General features: G+C 45.1%; 1 protein-coding gene and 1 long non-coding RNA gene across 2 annotated transcripts in view; one reads left to right on the top strand and one right to left on the bottom strand.

Moving 5' to 3' along the window:
* LOC144500612 (uncharacterized) overlaps nucleotides 1–10,674 on the top strand; it is a 40,424-nt gene extending 29,750 nt beyond the window's left edge. Inside the window, exon 6 of the long non-coding RNA XR_013498995.1 lies at nucleotides 9,652–10,674. This is a non-coding gene — a long non-coding RNA (uncharacterized LOC144500612). The remainder of the gene's footprint in view (nucleotides 1–9,651) is intronic.
* Nucleotides 1–21,238, bottom strand: part of LOC144500609 (sodium channel protein type 4 subunit alpha-like) — a 204,459-nt gene that overhangs the window by 10,205 nt on the left and 173,016 nt on the right. Inside the window, exons 24-27 of the mRNA XM_078223811.1 lie at nucleotides 16,508–16,561; nucleotides 10,124–10,261; nucleotides 5,133–5,237; nucleotides 2,941–3,211 (exon numbers count right to left, since the gene is read on the bottom strand). Of these exons, the coding sequence (XP_078079937.1) occupies nucleotides 2,941–3,211; nucleotides 5,133–5,237; nucleotides 10,124–10,261; nucleotides 16,508–16,561 (568 nt within the window). The remainder of the gene's footprint in view (nucleotides 1–2,940; nucleotides 3,212–5,132; nucleotides 5,238–10,123; nucleotides 10,262–16,507; nucleotides 16,562–21,238) is intronic.

Raw genomic sequence — 21,238 nt, 5'->3', positions numbered from 1 at the left:
AATAAAAAAAAGGGTGATGTGAGTAATTATTTACACCAGAAAGGATAATTGCAAATGGCGGAGAATGAAACAAAAATGGAAAGTTGCATTGGGCTGGTTAACATGAATGAGAAAGATACATAGATTCTTCAGTTTCCACTGAAACGTTCGAGCTGGTGACCAACTCCATACATTTCCAACACTTCCAGTTCCTATTTGGAACAAAGAACAAAGAAAAGTACAGCACAGGAACAGGCCCTATGGCCCTCCAAGCCTGTGCCAATCAAGATGCCCTAACTAAACCAAACTGAACTAAAAAAAACTTTCTGCCCTTACTTGGTCTGTATCCCTTTATTCCCTCCCTACACATGTACCCATGCAAATGCATCTTATACTTTTAAAACCATCCCCCAAAATAAATATATTTGGGTAGATTTTGACACTCTGCGATAGCATAAATTGGGTGGTGAAGAGTTGGTAGCCCGTGACAATTCCCCAATTGGAATTTTAGGGAAAGGAAAATTTGCCCTATTTTTCCAGCATTTTTGGTCTTCATTTGTGTTAAACTCCAAACCACGATTCCCCCATTTTATGTCTGGTAAATTGGCACAGAATGGGATGACAGTCCCTCCTTTTCACTCCAGGGAATCTCTCAGTGGGATAACACTGCAACATACCTGGAAGGAGGCATTGTAAGAGGACTTGAGGCAGCCCATTGCAGCCTCTGGAGCTGACTGCCTGGTCCATGCTGCATGTTAGCTATGGGAGCCCTTGCAACAGATGGTCCATCTCCACACTTGGCTGGTCACTGATCTGGAGGCTTGGATCAGTTGATTTTGCAATGTCACTGTGAGGGAGGTACACTATTGAGGTGCATGGGGGAAGTTTGCCCAGGATTGCCACATATGGCGCAACATAATTTTTAAAGAATAGATGTGGCCTCCTTCAAACACAAGCTCATATCAGAGGCAGAGAGACAACGCAAGGAAAGGAAATTCCAAATCAGCAACTCATCTGAAATTCAATCATCTGACGGTATCTTGCCCTACTTGCAGAAGAATCATCCAAGCACAGGTTGGCCTTAGCAGTCACCTATGTACCCACCAGTACCCTACCAAATACCCCAAATGATGAACATAGAATCCCATAGAGTCCCTACAGTGCAGAAGGAGGCCATTCCGCCCATCAAGTCTGCACCGACCACAATCCCACCCAGGACCTATTCCCGTAGCCCCTCAAATTTACCCTGCTAATCCCCCTGACACTAGGGTCAATTTAGCATGGCCCATCAACCTAACCCGCACATCTTTGGACTGTGGGAGGAAACCGGAGCACCCGGAGGAAACCCACGCAGACACGAGGAGAATGTGCAAATTCCACACAGTCACCCGAGGCCGGAATTGAACCCTTGGGTCCTTGGTGCTGTGAGGCAGCTAACCACTGTACCACCGAGCCACCCATGGTCATCTTCGCCTTGAAGGATGAAGAAGAAGGCATGAAAGGATACCAGAAGGTGGATGAAGTCTTTCTCTGGTGCAGACTGACCTGTAATATCCATTCATTTCTCTTCCTCATGAGAGGAGGGAATTCCTAATGGATTTCCCTTTACCCCAGTATCATGGCGACATCAGAGAAAATGGCAGTGCCACAACACTTGGCACAAAGCCTCCTGACTAGTTAAACGGAAACAAAAATGCAGATAAAGGTTCTGAATGGTACAGATCTTACCCTAGCAGCCTGGAAGTCCATTTTGTACGTGTGAATAGATGAATGAAAGTCATAATGAAAAGCCAGAACATTGCATGCATGTCTAATGTCATTGATTGGGCGGGTTGATTTTAATATAATTAACTGCAAACTAACAGGCACTTCTCGAACAATGATAAAAAATTCAGGGACATTAAGCAAATGCAAGTCATGCAGAAGATGTCTCCAACCACATTTTGTGATTAGTTACAAAATTTACACCCATCATTGTATTACTCAGGAGGAATCAGTTGGAAAATCTATCCGACAATGTTGGGTTATAGGGGGAAAAATTAATTTTTCAAATCTAACTTCGGGATAACCTTTGGTCAATACTTTTTTCTGATAGCTCAGTGCGGTGATAATTTTGGATGAATAACCATATTCCACCACTCCAAGCACCACATCGAACTCCAAAGTGGCACTGAATCACCACACCATGGCAAACAATGTAACATGACAAGCATTCACCAACAGAGGCTGCTCTCAGAAGTGTGTACTGCCCTCATAATTATATAGAAAGTTAAGCTATTTGAGATAGTGGAGTGGGTTAGTACAGTGAGGTAGATTTTGACATTCATATGTAGCGTCCAACTCAAGTTGACATGAATTACATTTGGACATTCCAACTTAGTTCCTGGTGCCATGAATCAAAAACCAAAACCTAAAATGCTTCTAATTCAATAGCACGGTGGCACAGTGGTTAGCATTGCTGCCTCACAGCACTAGGGACCCGGGTTCAATTCCCGGCTTCCCATCTGTGCGGAGTCTGCACTTTCTCCCCGTATCTGCATGGATTTCCTCCGGAGGCTCCAGTTTCTTCTCTCAGTCCGAAAGACGTGCTAGTTAGGTGCATTGGGCCACGTTAAATTCTCCCTCTGTGTACCTGAACAGGTGCCGGAGTGTGGCGACTAGGGGATTTTCACAGTAATTTTGTTGCAGTGTTAATGCAACCCGACTTGTGACACTAATAAATAAACTTTAAAGTGGCGCATGATAGCTGATGTGAGAAATGGGATATAGTTGATCTTACTCTTCAGAGATTGAGGCTATGGCAGACTCCCCGTAGGAGAGCAGCACTCCTCCTGACATAGGAGTGCTTGATGCAATTGGGGAAGGACAATGAGTGCTAGTCTAGCTTTGGGGTGGGGGAGAGAGGGGAAGAACTCAAAAAGCAGATTTCCAATAAAAAATGGAGATGAGCTTCTGACTTACCCACAATAGACAGAATCACCACAACAAAGTCAAAGATGTTCCAGCCAATGGTGAAGTAATAGTATCTTAGAGCGATGATCTTGAGCACGCATTCACTGGTAAATACAACAATAAACACCAAGTTGATCCAGTAAAGAATTTCTGTTTTTTCTTTACTTTGGTCGTCCGTTTCTACCATCATGGTCACCATATTGAGGCAGATGAGAATCATGATGAAGATATCAAAGGCTTGCTTGTTGACAAAATCAAAGAACACTCCTTGGCATTTATTCTGGGGGTGGGTGGGAAAGGAACAGGAATGAGCTGCCACTGTATAAATACATTGATTACAATTCATCTTATTACACCTGACCAATATTTGTCCATGGAAGGAGAAGGTATAGATCGTAAGATAGTTTGAACAATTCTACACAATTCATGGGACATGGTCTTCAACATGTTTTAAACCAATCAAAGTTTAATATCTGAACTACCAGAATACAACATGTGACTCATCAACGCAAAAACAGAAAATGTGGAGAAACTCAGCAGATCTGACAGACCCTTGGATAAGGGTCACCCAGACCTGAAACGTTGGCTCTATTCCCTCTCCACAGATGCTGTCAGACCTGTTGAGTCTCTCCAGCATTTTCTGTTTTTGTTTCAGATTCCAGCATCTGCAGTAATTTGCCTTTATATCATTTGACTCATCAATTTACCAGATTTGTAATCAATCCATGATGTTTGCAGCGAAATGTATGTATAATGTGCTTGTAAACTGACTGGCAGATTTTCAGCAGTGCTGTGTAGGACATTGATTAATGTTTCAAATTTTCTGAAAAGAAATCAAAGGCCATTTAATTAATGGCAAAGTTGAATAAAATTGACGCAGACAATTGTGTTCGAGGATAATGATTCATTTTATTAACAAAGATTTTTCGGCATTCTCAGTTGGGCTGGCTGCTGGTCTCCAGACAATACATGTTCCTAGTGATGGTTGCCCTTTTCTCACTCTGTACATCACTGACAATGTGGGCCAAGGTGAGACCTGGAGAGAGAGGCAGAAATTCCTCATCCCAAGCCTGTGCTGCTAAACCCCGCTGTTACAGTGATGTGAGATTAAGTAGGCTGCATATGTGCCAAGAGCAATATATTGTGGATGCTCGAATCTGAAACAAAAACAGAAAATGCTGAAAAATCTCAGCAGGTCTGACAGCATCTGTGGAGAGTGGATAGACATGATATGGAGATGCCGGCGTTGGACAGGGGTAAACACAGTAAGAAGTTTAACAACACCAGGTTAAAGTCCAACAGGTTTATTAAGAAGGGGCTTGGGGCTCCGAAAGCTTGTGTGGCTTTTGCTACCAAATAAACCTGTTGGACTTTAACCTGGTGTTGTTAAACTCCTTACTGAGAGTGAATAGAGCCAACGTTTCGCGTCTGGATGATCCTGACTCAAAACACTGCCTCTATTCTCTCTCCACAGATGCTGTCAGACCTGCTGAGATTTTCCAGCATTTTCTGTTTTTCTATGTAAATGTCAGCTTGCTTCAGAAGTCACACACTCATTTCTGAGTAGAAGGTTCAAGCCTCACTTCAGGAGCACACAATAGACAAGCACATCAGTGCAGTACTGAGGGAACGCTACACCATCATAGGATCCATCCACGAGTAAGATTAAACTGAGGTCCTGTCTGCTCAAGTGACACTTTGAAGAAGAGCAAAGGTGTTTTCTAGTGTCCTGATCAATAGTTATCAACACCCATTAAAATAAATGATATGATTATTTGTCTCATCACACCGGGTGGGATTTTGTGTGCAAAATTTGCTGTCATGTTTGCTGACCTGACATCAGTGATTACATATCAAAAGTAATTCATAGGCTGTAAAGCATTCTGGGGTGTCCTGAGGTCACGATACAGGTTGAGTACATGCAAGTCACCATTTTTGTTTCCTTTGTGACGTTTTCCCAGGACTGGCCAGCAGAACGTACACATGTCACTCCTCCTATCAATACCATCGCCAGAGCAGCACTGGAGGGACCCCCACCCAAAATGACAGGCAGCAGATTGAAGATATGTTAAATTTGGTGTACAGAGTTCCCCTGGGACTCCTCCCCAAGCCATACAGGAGAAGGTCTTTGAACACAATACACTCCTCATAGACTCTCCATTTTCATTTGAAGATTCATTGATATCTAGATTAACACTTACATTTGGTCTTGGGATGGGTTTCTGTGGTTTCTTTGAGCCAAGCTTCTTCATAGCATTGTAGTATTTCTTCTGTTCTTCTGTCATAAAGATATCTTTTCCTCCAAAGTGAAGATAAGAACATTTACAATTATTTAATGAAACTTTGCTAATATTCAATGCATTCAATGAAAGAAAAATGACTGCTCTACGATCATAAGGAGCAGGAGTAGGCCATTTGGCCCCTCGAGCCTGCTGCATCATTCAATAAGATCATGACTAACCTGATTGTGGCCTCAACTCCACTTTTTTGCCTGTCCCCCATAATGCTTGTAGATCAAAGTTCTGGCTAACTCAAACCTGAGTGAAATTCAATGACCCAATCTCCACTGCTATCCAAGATAGGGATTTCAAAATGATCACGACTCTCTGACAGAAAGAATTCCTCTCCATCTCCATCTTAAATGGACGATCCATTCTTATAAAACTGCGCACCCTGGTTCGACATTCCCCAGGAATGTCGTGTAATTCCTGAGAACGAATATGTATTTTTAAAAGCACATAGTCAACATTGGAACTAATAAATAATCTGGAATAAATAATCTCAAATACCTTGGAAGCAAACTCCTAGATAGAGTGGCACAATGGTTAGCACTGCTGCCTCATAGCGCCAGGTTCAATTCCAGCCTCAGGTCACTGTCCGTGTGGGATTTGCACATTCTCCCTGTGTCTGCGTGGGTTTCCTCCGGGTGCTCTGGTTTCCTCCCACAGCCCAAAGGTGTGCGGGTTAGGTTCATTGGCCATGCTAAATTGACCGTAGTGTCAGGGGGATTAACAGGGTAAATGCGTGATGTTACAGGAATAGGGCCTGGGTGGGATTGTGGTTGGTACAGACTAGATGGGCCGAATGGCCTCCTCCTGTACTGTAGGAATTCTATGACTCTATGAAGTTCTGTCTAACTCCACCCTGAGTAAATTCAATGACCCAACCCCCACTGCTATCCAAGGTAGAGATTTCAAAATGATCATGACCCTCTGACAGAAGGAATTCCTCCCCATCTCCGTCTTAAATGGATGATCCATTCTTATAAAACCGCGCACCCGAGTTCAACATTCCCCAGGAATGTCATCCAATTCCTGAGGACAAATACATATTTTTAAAAGTGCATAGTCAATGTAGGAACTAATAAATAATCCAGAATAAATAATCTCAAATATCTCAGAAGCAAACTCCTAGATAGAGAATAGGGTGAACAAGGAAACATCCTCTAAGCATCAACACTGTCAAGCCCTCTCCTCAGCATCTTGTGTGTTTTAAGATCACTGCTCATGCTTCTGGACTTGAGTAAGCATGGGCCATATCTGTTCCATCTTTCCTTATAAGGCAATCCCTTCATCCCAGGATTCAACTGAGTGAACTTTCTCTAAACTCCCTCGGATGCAAGTACATCCCTCCTTAAATAACCAGACCAAAACATACATACAACCATACAAAATAGGAATAGGCATTTTAGTCCCTCGAGCCTGCTCTGCCATTAATAAAATTACAGCTGATCTGATTGTGTCCACGATGGCACTATCCAACCTATTCCCGATACCCTTTGTTTCCCTTGTAGGGCAAGAATTGACCTGCCTCTATGTTAAAAATATTCAGTCAGCCGCCTCTGCCATTCTCTGGGGAAAGAGTTCCACAGACTGGAAAGTATTGGAAAGGATTATAAGAGATATGGAAAGGATTATAAGAGATAGGATTTATAATCATCGAGAAAGGAATAATTTGATTAGGGATAGTCAACACGGTTTTGTGAAGGGTAGGTCGTGCCTCACTGATGCGTGATATTACTCACGAGGCTTGAGATGCTCAAGGAAATAAAGGCTTTTATTTACTATTACAACGAAGCTACCATATATAGTATACGATCCCAGACTGAGGGGTCCCAGACAGAGCAGTGACCTTTATACCTCTCCCAGGAGGCGGAGCCCGACTGGGATGTACCATAATAACTATAATACAGGTAGAACAGCCCAACCCTAACCCCAACAGTAACAAGTAGAACAACCCATCCCTAACCCCAACAGCAACATAGATACAGACTCGTAGTACTGGCCAGACCCTGGCTCAGTACTACCTAGTGGGAACCAACGATGGTTCACCACACTCACAAACCTTATTGAGTTCTTTGAGAAGGTGACCAAAGAGGTGGATGAGGGTAAAGCAGTTGGTGTGGTGTATATGGATTTATGTAAAGCGTTTGATAAGGTTCCCCATGGTAAGCTATTGCAGAAAATACGGAAGCATGGGATTGAGGGTGATTTAGTGGTTTGGATCAGGAATTGGCTGGCTGTAAGAAGACAGAGGGTGGTGGTTGATGGGAAATGTTCATCCTGGAGTTCAGTTACTAGTACCGCAAGGATCTGTTTTGGGGCCACTGCTGTTTGTCATTTTTATAAATGACCTGGATGAGGGCGTAGAAGGGTGGGTTAGTAAATTTGCGGATGACACTAAAGTCGGTGGAGTTGTGGACAGTGCGGAAGGTTGTTGCAGGTTACAGAGGGACATAGATAAACTGCAGAGCTGGGCTGCGAGGTGGGAAATGGAGTTTAATGCAGCAAAGTGTGAGGTGATTCACTTTGGAAGGAGTAACAGGATTACAGAGTACTGGGCTAATGGTAAGATACTTGGTAGTGTGGATGAGCAGAGAGATCTTGGTGTCCATGTGCATAGATCCCTGAAAGTTGGCACCCAGGTTGAAAGGGTTGTTGAGAAGGCGTATGGAATGGTAGCTTTTATTGGTAGAGGGATTGAGTTTCGGAGCCATGAGGTCATGTTGCAGCTGTACAAAACTCTGGTGCGGCCGCACTTGGAGTATTGCGTACAGTTCTGGTCGCCGCATTATAGGAAGCATTAGAAAGGGTGCAGAGGAGATTTACCAGGATGTTGCCTGGTATGGTGGGAAGGTCTTATGAGGAAAGGCTGAGGGACTTGAGGCTGTTTTCATTAGAGAGAAGGTTAAGAGGTAACTTAATAGAGGCATACAAGATGATCAGAGGATTAGATAGGGTGGATAGTGAGAGCCTTTTTCCTCGGATGGTGATAGCTAGCATGAGGGGGACATAGCTTTAAATTGAGGGGTGATAGATGTAGGACAGATGTCAGAGGTAGGTTCTTTACTCAGAGAGTAGTAAGGGTGTGGAATGCCCTGCCTGCAGCAATAGTGGACTCGCCAACATTAAGGGCATTGAAATGGTCATTGGATAAACATATGGATGATATTGGAATAATGTAGGTTAGAGGGGCTTTAGATTGGTTTCACTGGTCGGCGCAACATCGCGGGCCGAAGGGCCTGTACTGCGCTGTAATGTTCTATGTTCTAGACTCACAATCCTCAGAGAGGAAACAAATTCTCTGCATCTCCGTATAAATGGGAGGACCCTTATTTTTAAACTGTGTCCCCTAGTTCGAATCTTTCCCACAAGGAAACATCCTTTCAGCATCCATCCTGTCAAGTCCCCTTCGCATCTTCTATGTTTCAATAACATCACCTGTCATTCTTTCATCTCCACATCATTCTTTTAAACTCCAATGGACTCAGGGGGTGGCGATGGCCTAGTGGTATTATCACTAGACTATCAATCCAGAAACTCAGCTAATGCTCTGGGGACCCGGGTTCGAATCCCACCACAGCAGAGGTTGGAACTTGAATTCAAATGAATTATCTGGAATTAAGAATCTACCGATGACCGTGAAGCCATTGCCAATTGTCAGAAAAATCCATCTGGTTTATTAATGTCCTTTACGGAAGGAAATCTGCCATCCTTACCTGGTCTGGCCTATATGTGACTCTAGAGCCACAGCAATGTGGTTGACACTCAACTGCCCTTGGCAACTAGGGATGGGCAATTAATGCTGGGCAGCTATTGCCCTCCTAGACCAGAAATTCCCATCCAAGGGCAACAAACCTTTAATTGGTCCGTCAAATTTTCTGTCCCGCCAGTTATGATTCCTGTGGCAGGAGGGACAGAAAATCTCGCCCTCTGTATCCTGTTAGTTCACCCTATTCTCTATACGACCATAAGATGTAGAAGCAGGATTAGGCCATTCGGCCCATTGAGGAGTTTGCTTCCAAGATATTTGAGATTATTTATTCTGGATTATTTATTAGTTCCTACATTGACTATGTACTTTTAAAAATACATACTTGTTCTCAGGAATTGGGCGCTGGTGGCAAGGCCACATTTATTGTCCCACATTTATTGTCCATCTCTGAGGGCTTTCAGAATCAACTGTGCTGTGTTGGACTGGAGTTATACATACTGCAAATGTGTGTAAAATGGCACGTTTCCTTCACTGAAGGATATTAGTGAACTAGTTGAGTTTTTATGATATTCCGGCAGCTTTTATCTTATCTGGTGCCTGCCGACAAATCGACTGGATTTAACCTCCCAATTTTCCATAATGGGATTTCTACCACAACATTCAAACTTCACTTTGCTGTAATCTGTTTTCTCCTCATGGTCATTTTACATTTGTTTCCTATTTCAGATAACCAGTATAGTCAACAGACAATCCCAGGTCAGGAACAGCACAGTTCAATGGAAAATAAAGTTATTATTTAAAGCTCCATCAACGTACAGCAACACCAAATGCAGGACAGCACATTTATTTTCTTTTCCTTCTTCCATGTCAACCATTTTATAGCCTTCTGAATTTGGTGCCAAATTATTGTTGTTCTGTAATCTTGTGCCCATCGAGAGCTTGAATGAGCCACATTTCAGTTCAGATTAGGGAGACTCTCATCCCATCAGTCTCAGTCAGAACGGAACAGATCAATCATAGATGAAAGGCCTGTGTCTCAATGACTGTATCCTTAAAATCAGACCTCCCACTCCATTCATATGTGAGTATAAAATGGTTAACGGACAGTTTATGAAATGGGTTAACATGTTAACCACGTCAATGCATAGTTTTAGTACTTCACTGCTGCCACTGCATCATGCAAAGAAGGGATACTTATCTTTTTCTTCTGCTGGTTAAAATTGTCAATAATTACACCGATAAAGAGATTTAAGGTGAAGAATGCCCCGAAGATGATGAAGATGACAAAGTATAAGTACATGTAGAGATTAATTTCATACGAAGGCTGTTGTTCCATCTACAGAGGAAAATAATCATTCGTTAACACTGCACAGAAACAAGGTCACTTTCTGAACTCGGAGAATTAAAAACTTGTCATCACAGAACCTCAGTCAATAGACCAACAGCAATTTCCTGTCTGTGGCCATCAACATGATGGGAAGCAATTAGTCAATAGACAGTCACCTTGATTGCAATCTTGGTTTCCAACATTCGGGTCTGAATCGAGGGACTTCCCCCTGATCCTGCACATTTCAATGAGATCTGTGCCTCAGATCCCAGGCGAGCCTACCCTGGGATTTTTGGGACCCAGTATATTTTGTATTGTGAGATTATTCAGAACAATATGGTATCATTTTCAATTCAGTGAGTTAAAAGTCACTATATCTGTGACTCACCCCTGTGACGAAGATAGGAAGGACTGTGAAATTGTCCAATCAGCCCCTTTAGATCATTAGTAATGGGCACTAAAATGCAGGGCAGAAACTGAATCATTGGATGGGATTTTCTGGCAGCAAGGTAGCACACAGGCGGCACGGTAGCACAGTGGTTAGCATTGCTGCCTCACAGCACCGGGTTCGATTCCCCTTGGGTCACAGTCTGTCTGTGTGGAGTTTGCACGTTCTCCCCGTGTCTGCGTGGGTTTCCTCCGGGTGCTCCAGTTTCCTACCACAATCCAAAGATGTGCGGATTAGGTGGATTGGCCATGCGAAATTGCCCCTTAGTGTCAGGGGGACTAGCTAGGGTAAATGCATGGGGTTATGGGGATAGGACCTGGGTGGGATTGTGATCGGTGTAAACCCGATGGGCCGAATGGCCTCCTTCCGCACTGTCGGATTCTATGATTCCTGCCAGTGGGATCTTCTGGTCCTGCTTAAAGTACCCCCCCGCCACTGTGGCAGGACAGGTGAGAAACGCAAAATGCTGCAGACATCAGTGGGACTGGCTGCCAATGGTCAATTCCTAGAATCCCTACAGTGCAGAAGGAGGCCATTCGGCCCATCGAGTCTGCACCAACCACAATCCCACCCAGGCCCTATTCCTGTAACCCCGCCTATTTACCCTGCTAATCCCCCTGACACGAAGGGACAATTTAGCACAGCCAATCAACCTAACCCGCACATCTTTTGGACTGTGGGAGGAAACCGGAGCACCCGGAGGAAACCCACGCAGACACGGGGAGAAAGTGCAAACTCCACACAGACAGTGACCCAAGGCCGGAATTGGCGGGGGGGGGGGTTGGGGGGGGGGGGGGGGTGGTGGGGTGGCAGGGGGGGGCGGGGTTGGAGGTGGTTGGGGGGGGCGGGGCGGGGTTGGGGGGGGGAGTTGGGGGGGGGCTGGGGGATTGGAAATCCTGGCCAATCTATTTGATAGTTATCCTAGACCATGTGAGTGACTCTCAAATCACTTTCAATTGGCTAAATACTGAGAACCATTGACTGACTTGTCTTCCCACCAATCACATCTTGGCATGAATTGCGTCGAATGATGAGGGAGGGAAAGGGGATGAGGGAGGGAAAGGGGATAAGGAAAGGATCTGCGTTTAAAATGAGCCTTTCACAATTTCAGGATTTTCCGCAGTGTTTCACCAGCACCCTTGAAGGGACATCACTGTTTGTAATGTAGGAGACACAGTCCTGGGGAAGCACAAGCCGGAATTCCAATCCAAAGAGAATACCAATCCAGCCATTTCCCGTTAACACCTTTCAGTGACTGGAACTCTACGTTCCTGATTTCTGGTGGCCTCTAGTTCAAATCAAGAACAGGCTCCAGGAAGCAGGGAGCGAGCGCTAATACTTTCTTCCCCGTCTTTTAATATAAATAGCCACAGCGGTGTTAAGTTCTAAATTTGCACTAACTGGCAGAAAGTCTGGGTGCTGCTGGGGACTAATGGGTCAACACGCTCACTTGGGTCATAAAGAAGGCTCTGTATCATTTGTAAACTGGCTTACAGGATGGTTATTCTCTTATTAAATTTTGACTGTGGCTCATGATCCAGTTGGCATCTGAAGAAGCCTTGCAATGGGTACTTTATAAGGTAAAATGCTTTTATGTTTCACTAGTATTTAAATATTTTATATGCCACAGAAAATCTATTAGACATGATGGCGGGTTTAAGTGGCAGAATAAATCACCAGAGACTTTTATATCTATATTTATTGCATTCGCATTACTGCTTTACAGATTCAAATTACTGCCAGCAGCATCATTAATAGGGCACCGTGTACTGACGGCATTGGCCCAAGCTGAATTACTAGCAGCCCATATATATCGAGATATCTATGGAAGCAGCCTAATGGTCGAACAATCACTTTCCATCCTGTGGGAATGAAAGTAGCAGGAAGTTGAAACCAATCTCTGGCAACACCTTTCATCACCTAGTTCATGTGATATTAATGTTGTCACACTGTTTTTATCAGGAACCGATTTCAAACATTATCTTCTTCTGGCCTGGATTTGCAACAGTATGGAGAGAGAGGCCCTTTCCTAATGTAGCCAAGCAAATTGGCCTTCAAAGTGCTGCTAAGGAGACAGCTCATTTTAGACAGACCCAGCACCTTTTGATGCCAGCTAATCATTACAATGGGTCTTTCAGTTAATTCAAGCCTTTGAATTCCACTTCACTGTTTCATAGAATCATAGGATCCCTACAGTGCAGAAGGAGGCCTTTCGGCCCATCAAAGTTTGCACTGACTCTCCGACAGAGCATCTTACCCAAACCCACCCTACCGCCTTATCCTAGTAACCCCGTGCATTTACTCTGCTAATCCCCCGAACCTACATATCTTGGGACACTATGGGGCAATTTCGCATGGCCAATACACCTAACCTAGAATCATAGAATCCCGAGACGGAGGCCATTCGATCCATCAAGCCTGCACTGACAACAATCACACCCAGGCCCTATCCCCATAACCCCCCCATATTTACCCTGGTAATTTACCCTGACACTAAGGGGCAATTTAGCATGGCCAATTCACCTAACCCGCACATCTTTGGACTTTGGGAGGAAACCGGAGCACACGAAGGAAACCCACACAGACACGGGGAGAACGTGCAAACTCCACACAGACAGTCACCTGAGGCAGGAATGGAACTCGGGTCCCTGGCGCTGTGTGGGCCATTAAAAGTCAAGCTTTTATCAGAATCTATTATTTGTTCTGCCCAATGTTAATATTTAAGAGTGTTTTATAAGGACAATAATAGGATGCAGCCACTGAGTGCAGCTAAGCGCTTGGTAAAGTTTGATTGAAACTGAATGCTTTTTGTGTTTTAGCATACTGTATTAGGTTGCACAGTAAGAGCCAAAAGCAATTGCAACAGGGTTGAATTGGTTATACTCTCGGTAGTCAATTGGTGAAAGAAGAAACTCCAGTCTTTACTGGGAATAGATTTACTCAAAGCGTGAAAAATTACAGACATATATCCCCTGACTCAGCGAGTGTTTCTTGAAATTCTTTTACTTACCAATTAATCTAATTAACCAATTAACATCCCCGTAAAGGGGCACTGAAACAAAAATCAAAAACCTGAACAGACATTTACCAAATTAAATTAAAATGTTAGTGTTTCTTTACATGTGCTCAAGTAACCTTCCAAACAATATCCTCCATCTGTATGTACTTAACCTGATTGATAAGGGGGGAATTCTCCGGTCTCTCAGCCATGTGTTTCTTGGCAGTGGGAGGGGGCGTGCTGTTCACTGGGGGCTGGGTGGGAGGAGTCCTTGATTATGCTGGCTGCTTTCCCAAGGCAGTGGGAAGCACAGACAGAGTCAATGGATGAGAGGCTGGTTTGCGTGATGGACTGGGCTATGTTCACAACCCTTTGTAGTTTCTTGTGGTCTTGGACAGAATAGGAGCCATACCAAGCTGTGATACATCCGGAAAGGATGCTTTCTATGATGCATCTGTAAAAAATGGTGAGAGTCGTAGCAGGCATGCTGAATTTCCTTAGCCTCCTGAGAAAGCAAAGGCGTTGGTTGGCTTTCTTAACTACAGCATCAGCGTGGAGGGGCCAGGACAGATTGTTGGTGATCTGAACATCGTGAAACTTGAAATCGTTGGGGATCCCGTTGCCACTCTGCACTCAGCCATCGGGGTGTGGGGGAGGGGTGTTGGCGTTGCTGGTGTGGGTGGAGGGGGGAAGATCCGGATTGCCAGGAGGTGAGGGACAGGAAGATCGAGGTGGACCGGGGTGGGGGGAGTTGGGGGAGGTCAAGGCTGGTTCGGGCACGTCCGGGAGGCCAGTGATCGGAGCATTGGGGAGGTCGCACAGCCAGTGCTGCGGGGTCACGGTGCTGGCCAGCGATCGCCAGGCTGACAGCGCGGGGCTACTGTGGATGAGCCGATCTCTGTTACGACAGATTGGCGCATGCACAATGGCCCAATCAACGCTATGCTGCCTGCCTCTCCAGCAGGAATAGGCCTCGCCCATAGACTTTTAATGATATTCACGCTAGTGCATTCTGCAGTCCACAGAGTGTGGGAGTGTGGGAGATTCATTTTGAAAATCCCCCAGAAAAAAGTCAGCGGGATTTACTCCAAGTTTTACGCTGATTCGACACTTATAATTTTCTTGGGAGAATCCCACCAAATAATCGTAAGTAATAACAACAATCTACTGATTCAACTCTTCTCCGCTCTGCTTGTCTGATAAAGCAAGATAACTCAACACTGGCTTTTCACTCAGACGTTTTGGACTTGATAAAGTCTTCTTTAGCACATTCTCTGCTGTGCTAAGCACTATTGCTTACCCACCCCTTACCAAGAGGAAGCACCATGGCCTCAGAGGTCCCAGCTGAATGAAATAATGAAGTAGGATTTGCTGTCAACTTCACATCAACCAAAAGCTTACACTCTGACCCACCCCCTGACCCAAAAAAGAAATCTGATTGATTTTTCATCTGATGAAATCGACTCACTAATAAATGGTTCTATTTCAGACCTCATGTGAAAAACATTGAAGGGGATTTTGGCCAAAGAAAAAGATCTTCCAAAATTTTATTCTTGCCAAGAACTGGACGCTTAATTTAATGACAAGTGGAAATTATACAAGTGAGATTCTCCGGGCGGGAGGAGGCACGCTGTTTGCCAGCGGCGGGATTCTCTGGTCCCGCCGTTGTCAATGGAAATTCCCAATGACATCATCCCGACGCCGGCGGGAAACCCACGGCGGTGCGGGGGGGGAGGGGGGGGGGCGTGGGGGAGGTGAGGGGGGGAGGGGGGGGGAGGCGAGGGGGGGTGCGCTGTTGGCAGGATCAGAGAATTCCGCTGGAGGAACAGCCAAAAAATTACGGCCCACATGTTAGTTCTTGATCACATAGAAACATTAAAAAATAAGTCCAGGTGTAGGCCATTCGGCCCTTCGATCCTGCTCTGCTATTCAATATGATAAGAGTTTTAACAACACCAGGTTAAAGTCCAACAGGTTTGGAGTAGGATTTGCTGTCAACTTCACATCAACCAAAAGCTTACACTCTGACCGCCAACCCCCCCCCCCCCCGCCAACCCCCCCCCCCAAAGCCAACCCCCCCCAACCCCCCGCCAAGCCCGCCCCAGTCAACACCCCCACCCCCCCGCCAACCCATCCCCAACCCCCTGCCAACGGCCCCCCCCCCACCCCCCCGCCAACCCACCCCCAACCCCCTGCCAACGGCCCCCCCCCACCCCCCCGCCAACCCACCCCCAACCCCCTGCCAACGGCCCCCCCCCACCCCCCCGCCAACCCACCCCCAACCCCCTGCCAACGGCCCCCCCCCCCCCCGCAAAAAAGAAATCTGATTGATTTTTCTCTAATGGCTCCAAACCTGTTGGACTTTAACCTGGTGTTGTTAAAACTCTTACTGTGTTCACCCCAGTCCAACGCCGGCATCTCCACATCATTCAATATGATCACAGCTGATCCCGTCGCCATACTCCCGTGCTCTCCCCACACCCCTTGAAGTCTGTAATAGAAACAATACTGTGCCGAGGACGTAATTGTGAAAGTACAATCGAATGTTTACATTGGTGAGGTGATATTCCAGTATCTACAGGTGCAGAAATGTAGAGTGCTCTAAGCATACATGCTATTCAACAGGAAGCCAATAAAAGGGAGCGATGGTTAACAATAGAGAGAGAAAAAGCCACCGTATTTCCTCTCACTGCTTTTAATGGTGTGAGGTTTAAAACCATTGAATATATTCAATCACAATCAAAAATTTAATTTGTACAGGCTCATGAATGTTTTAAATGGAAGCTTTTATCTGAGTGCAACTACTCACCTCACGAGAGTCGACAGCCGCATACATTATTTCCATCCAGCCTTTAAAGGTTGCCTTTGGGGAACAAAATTAAGAAGACAGTGTACTACATCCTCAGTCATACGCTATTTTATTTCACATAGCTAATCAATATTAATCTTAGCTCCAAACAGTCAGTTTAAAAAGTAACAGAACTCACTATGTCAGAATGCCTTGAATATCCAATATCATCAAGTTCTGCGGCATAACTGATTTTGATTATTGTTTAGTTCGGCATAGTGCTTTAAATTATTTGCAACATAGAAATGCTGCAATGAAAACTATAAGATCAAGAGAAAAAACAACCTTTTCCACACAGTGGGTGGTTGGGGTCTGGAATGCACTGTCTGGAAGTGTGATGGAAGCAGGGTCGAACCGAGGCATTCAAGAAGGCATGAGATGGTTATTTGAATAGAAACAATATGCGGGGGTACCGGGAAAAAGCCAGGGAACGGGACAAAGTAATGGTGCTCGTTTGGTGAGCCAGTACAGACATGATGGGCCAAATGGCCCCTTCCTGCACTGTGACCATTCTGAAATTCTGTCATTCTGTGAAGATGGAAGAACGCAGACATTCAGCGCTGAATTCTCGAATCTCAGAACGGAGAGTTTTTGTGCCTGTGCTGGCCCTCGGTCTTCAGCTGGAGCTGCCTCCTTCAATACCATTTCCTTAACACTCTGCAAACTTCCTTTAGAAATACTAATCCCTTTCATGTGCACTACTGGTACTAAATCTAGGCCTTCCTGTGAGCAGATGTCAGTGGGTGACTTTACAGCACTTTATTTTACGATCTTTGGCTTGTTTTGGATCAGGTAATTTATTTGTAATTTCTTATGTAGCCAATAACTTTGTTATTCTTGCGGGAAGAATAGTGAAACATTGAGTGTTATCAGTAATTGCTTATTCCTCTTTCTTTGTTGTGTAAAGTGGCTCTATAACTTGCTTTGATAAATGGCTTGAGAGCTCTCAATGTCTTGAGAGTAACCAGTCAAAACTAACACACACACGCACGTATAAAGATGCATACACATGCATGCACACACACATGTATGCATACATATACACACACTTACACACACAAACATCTCTGAGAGTTCTGTATTGGGTTATTAGAGCCATCCTGGACAATGTTGCCCCCAGTGCAATGGACCTGTGTTTCTCTTATGACACAATGAACCCTGCTGTGTGTTTTCAGCACCTTATGCTCTCCATTGTATCCCCTGTAAAAGCAATCGCGGGGCAGGATTACTTCCTGGTTCTCCATCTGCACATGCCAATTATGAACATCGATCACTCCCAATCAGGAGAAATGCAGCCAATGAGGGACTGCACCCACTCCAGCGGAGATGGCGCTGTAGGAGAAGGATCACGGGGGTGCTTCCATCTCAAAGACACCTTCTGGAGAAGTCGGAACATTTATAAAATCAATTGATGGCGGCGCGCCCATGCAGCTGTGGCCTGCTGATGCCTGCAGCTCCATCGGGGCTGTGAGAGAGGCACCAGGGCTTTCTCTGCCCAGCCGCTGCCAACCACCTCCCGGTGCCCGACGGTTTTTGGTCTGAGTGCTGGCTCGTCCACCGACCTGACCAGAAATTGACACTTAATTATTTTGATTTGGCTGCTGGAAATGCATCAGCCCCAACTTCATACAACAGATGGAGAGGGGAAGTAGAAAGGAAGATAAGACCAGCAAGGAGAGAATATGAAAATCATAGAATCCCTACAGCGCAGGAGAAGGTCATTTGGTCCCATCAAGCCCGCACTGACAACAATCCCACCTAGGCCCTATCCCCGTGACCCCACATGTTTACCCTATCAATCCCCCTGACACTAAGGGACAATTTAGCATGGCCAATCAACCTAACCCGCATATCTTTGGAGTGTGGGAGGAAACCAGAGCACCCTGAGGAAACCCAAGTAGACACGGGGAGAACGTGCAAACTTCACACAGACAGTGACCCAAGCCGGGAATCGAACCCAGGTCCCTGGTGCTGTGAGGCAGCAGTGCTAATCGCTGTGCCACCGTGTCACCCTATTTAGAATGGCAGTCAACGTAAAACAGAACACAAAAATCCCTTATGGCACAGAAGGGTTGTAAGAGATGGAGTGAGCCCTCTTAGGGGCGAGTATGTGCTTCGAGGGTTGCATTTTGGCAGAAGGGACTGGGAGTAGTAACGGAGACTGAATGGCACAGAATGTATAGGAACAGAAGGACCTGCGAGGCATGTGTATCAACCTTTGAAAATGGCAGAAAATATTAAGAAAGTGATTAGCAAAGCGCATGTTATTTTGAGAGTCATATATAGGGGCATTGAGCACAAAAGATGGGAAGCGGTGCTGAACATTTATCGAGCTCTGGTTGGGCACCAACTGAAGTACAACATAAATTCTGGTCATCACACTTTCGAAATGTACGAGGGTTCCTGCGCAGGCACAGAAGAAATTTACCATGATGGTTCCAGTGCTGGGGGATTTTAGCTACAGGGTTCGAAAGGCTGGGATTGTTTTCTTTCGAACAGAGGAGTTTGAGGGGACACTTGATAAATTTATTTAAAAATGATGACATATTTGGATAAGTTAGACAAGAAAAGTGCTGCTTCTGTTAGCCTGTAGAACAAGGACTAAAAACACAGATTTAGGTTTTGGGCATGTGATGTACTGTGGACTGTGAGGATGTTTTTTACACAAGAAAAAATAATGAACAAAAAGCTGCTGCCCATGCAGTGGAAATGGGAACAATCAATGATTTGAAAAGGATTGTAGTTGGGTGCTGGGAGAAAGCAAACATGCTGGGGATTGGGACTGGACAGATTGCTGAGTGCACCCAGAGCCAGCATGGACCAGTAGTTATCATCAGACATGACACCTGATACTGAAACAAACGCCTCCCTGCAGAGTAACCAGTTAGAACTAACACACACAAACACACGCACACACACGCACAAACACACACACACAAACACATATGCCTGCACACACATTCACGCACACACACACACCCGTATATGCGCACACACATGTACACACCTAAATATAGATATATGTATATAGAATGTATCAAAAATGTTGTATATGAATGCACTTCCTGCCGATGTCACAACTCTTAACATTTTCATGACATGCCTTTTGTGACAAGCCTGTCCCTCATATTGGGCAGATTTTCCAGCCCCCTCCCACTGGATCTTCTTGTCCTGCTGAAGTTGACCCCCCCCACCCCCGTTGCGGGTTCCCAATTGGCAGGGCAGTGATGAACCATGCAAAAGCCTGTAGACCTTAGCTGGACTGGAAGATCCCAGCAGCAGCCAATGGCTCACCGCATTCACCACGGGAAAACATACCACGGGGGCGGGGAGTGGAAAATCCCAGACATTGCTTTTGTCATGGTTAAATGTCTCTATGCATTTCACTTTGGATTGAGTATTCCAAACTAGAAGTCCAAGGTGGGTGATGCTTTTGCGATTTTTTTTATTCATTCGTGGGACATGGGCGTCATTGGCTGGCCAGCATTTATTGCCCATCCCTAGTTGCCCTTGGAGGACAGTTGAGCCACATTGCTGTGGCTCTGGAGTCACATGTAGGCTGGACCAGGTAAGGACAATAGATTTCCTTCCCTCAACCAGATGGGGTTTTCTGACAATCGACAATGGTTTCATGGTCATCAGTAGATTCTTAATTCCAGATTTTTAAAATTGAATTCAGATTCCACCACCTGGCGGGTTTCGAACTCAGGTCCCCAGAACATTAGCTGAGTTTCTGGATTAATAGACTAGCGATAATATCACTAGGCCATCGCTTCCCCAGGCTAGGCCTCCAAGGTGGGTGATGCTTTTGCTTTTCTGCAACTGGGATCTGGGCTTCTTAATAAATCTCCAAGATAAATGGCAATATGTTCTCCACAGTGAAGATACTAAGTTAAGTGCGGTGTCTAATATTGCCTGACCCCTATCTGTTATCACTCTTGTGGCTGCCAGTTTTCTTTCGCTATGATCAAATGACCTTCTAAGACAATGAACACCCTACCCAGTTCTCTCCATTGTTGCCTCCCAACCCAAGACAAGACTACTCTGCTTTAATATTCCACCTGACTCCCAGCTCTTGCATTATCAACTCCCCTCTGCAACTAGACTTGCAACTCCAATACGAACCCATGTGTGATCTTGCACTTCAAATTCCCTTCCCCAACAGTGTGATAAGCCATATTCAAATAGTATTTTAAACCTCATCCATCTTAAGAACAAATGCAAAATACTACAGATGCTGGAAACCTGAAGTGAAAATAAGATGTGCTGGAAATACTCAGCAGCATCTGTGGAGAGAGAAATAGAGATTGAGTCGAATGTGACTCTTCTTCAGAAGGTATGGAATCATCATAGAATCCCTACAGTACGCACATTTATACAGTCTGCCCGTGTCTGTGTGGGTTTTCTCCGGGTGCTCCAGTTTCCTCCCACAGTCCAAAGATGTGCAGGTTAGGTTGATTGGCCGTGCTAAATTGACCCTTAGTGTCAGGAGGATTAGCAGGGTAAATATGTGGGGCTACGGGAATAGGGCCCGAGTGGGACTGTGGTTGGTGCAGACTCGATGGACCGAATGGCCTCCTTCTGCAGGGATTCTATGATTCTTTGATAAATCATAAGCCTTTATATGTGGTTTATATCTAAGTTTTACATAGTTCTTCAATTTTATCTGTTCATTAAAGTTAATTAACAAAA

This window comes from Mustelus asterias, chromosome 11 (assembly GCF_964213995.1).
Source record: "Mustelus asterias chromosome 11, sMusAst1.hap1.1, whole genome shotgun sequence".
NCBI classification, from domain to species: Eukaryota; Metazoa; Chordata; class Chondrichthyes; order Carcharhiniformes; family Triakidae; genus Mustelus; species Mustelus asterias.
This window is presented reverse-complemented; position numbering and strand designations above follow the sequence as displayed.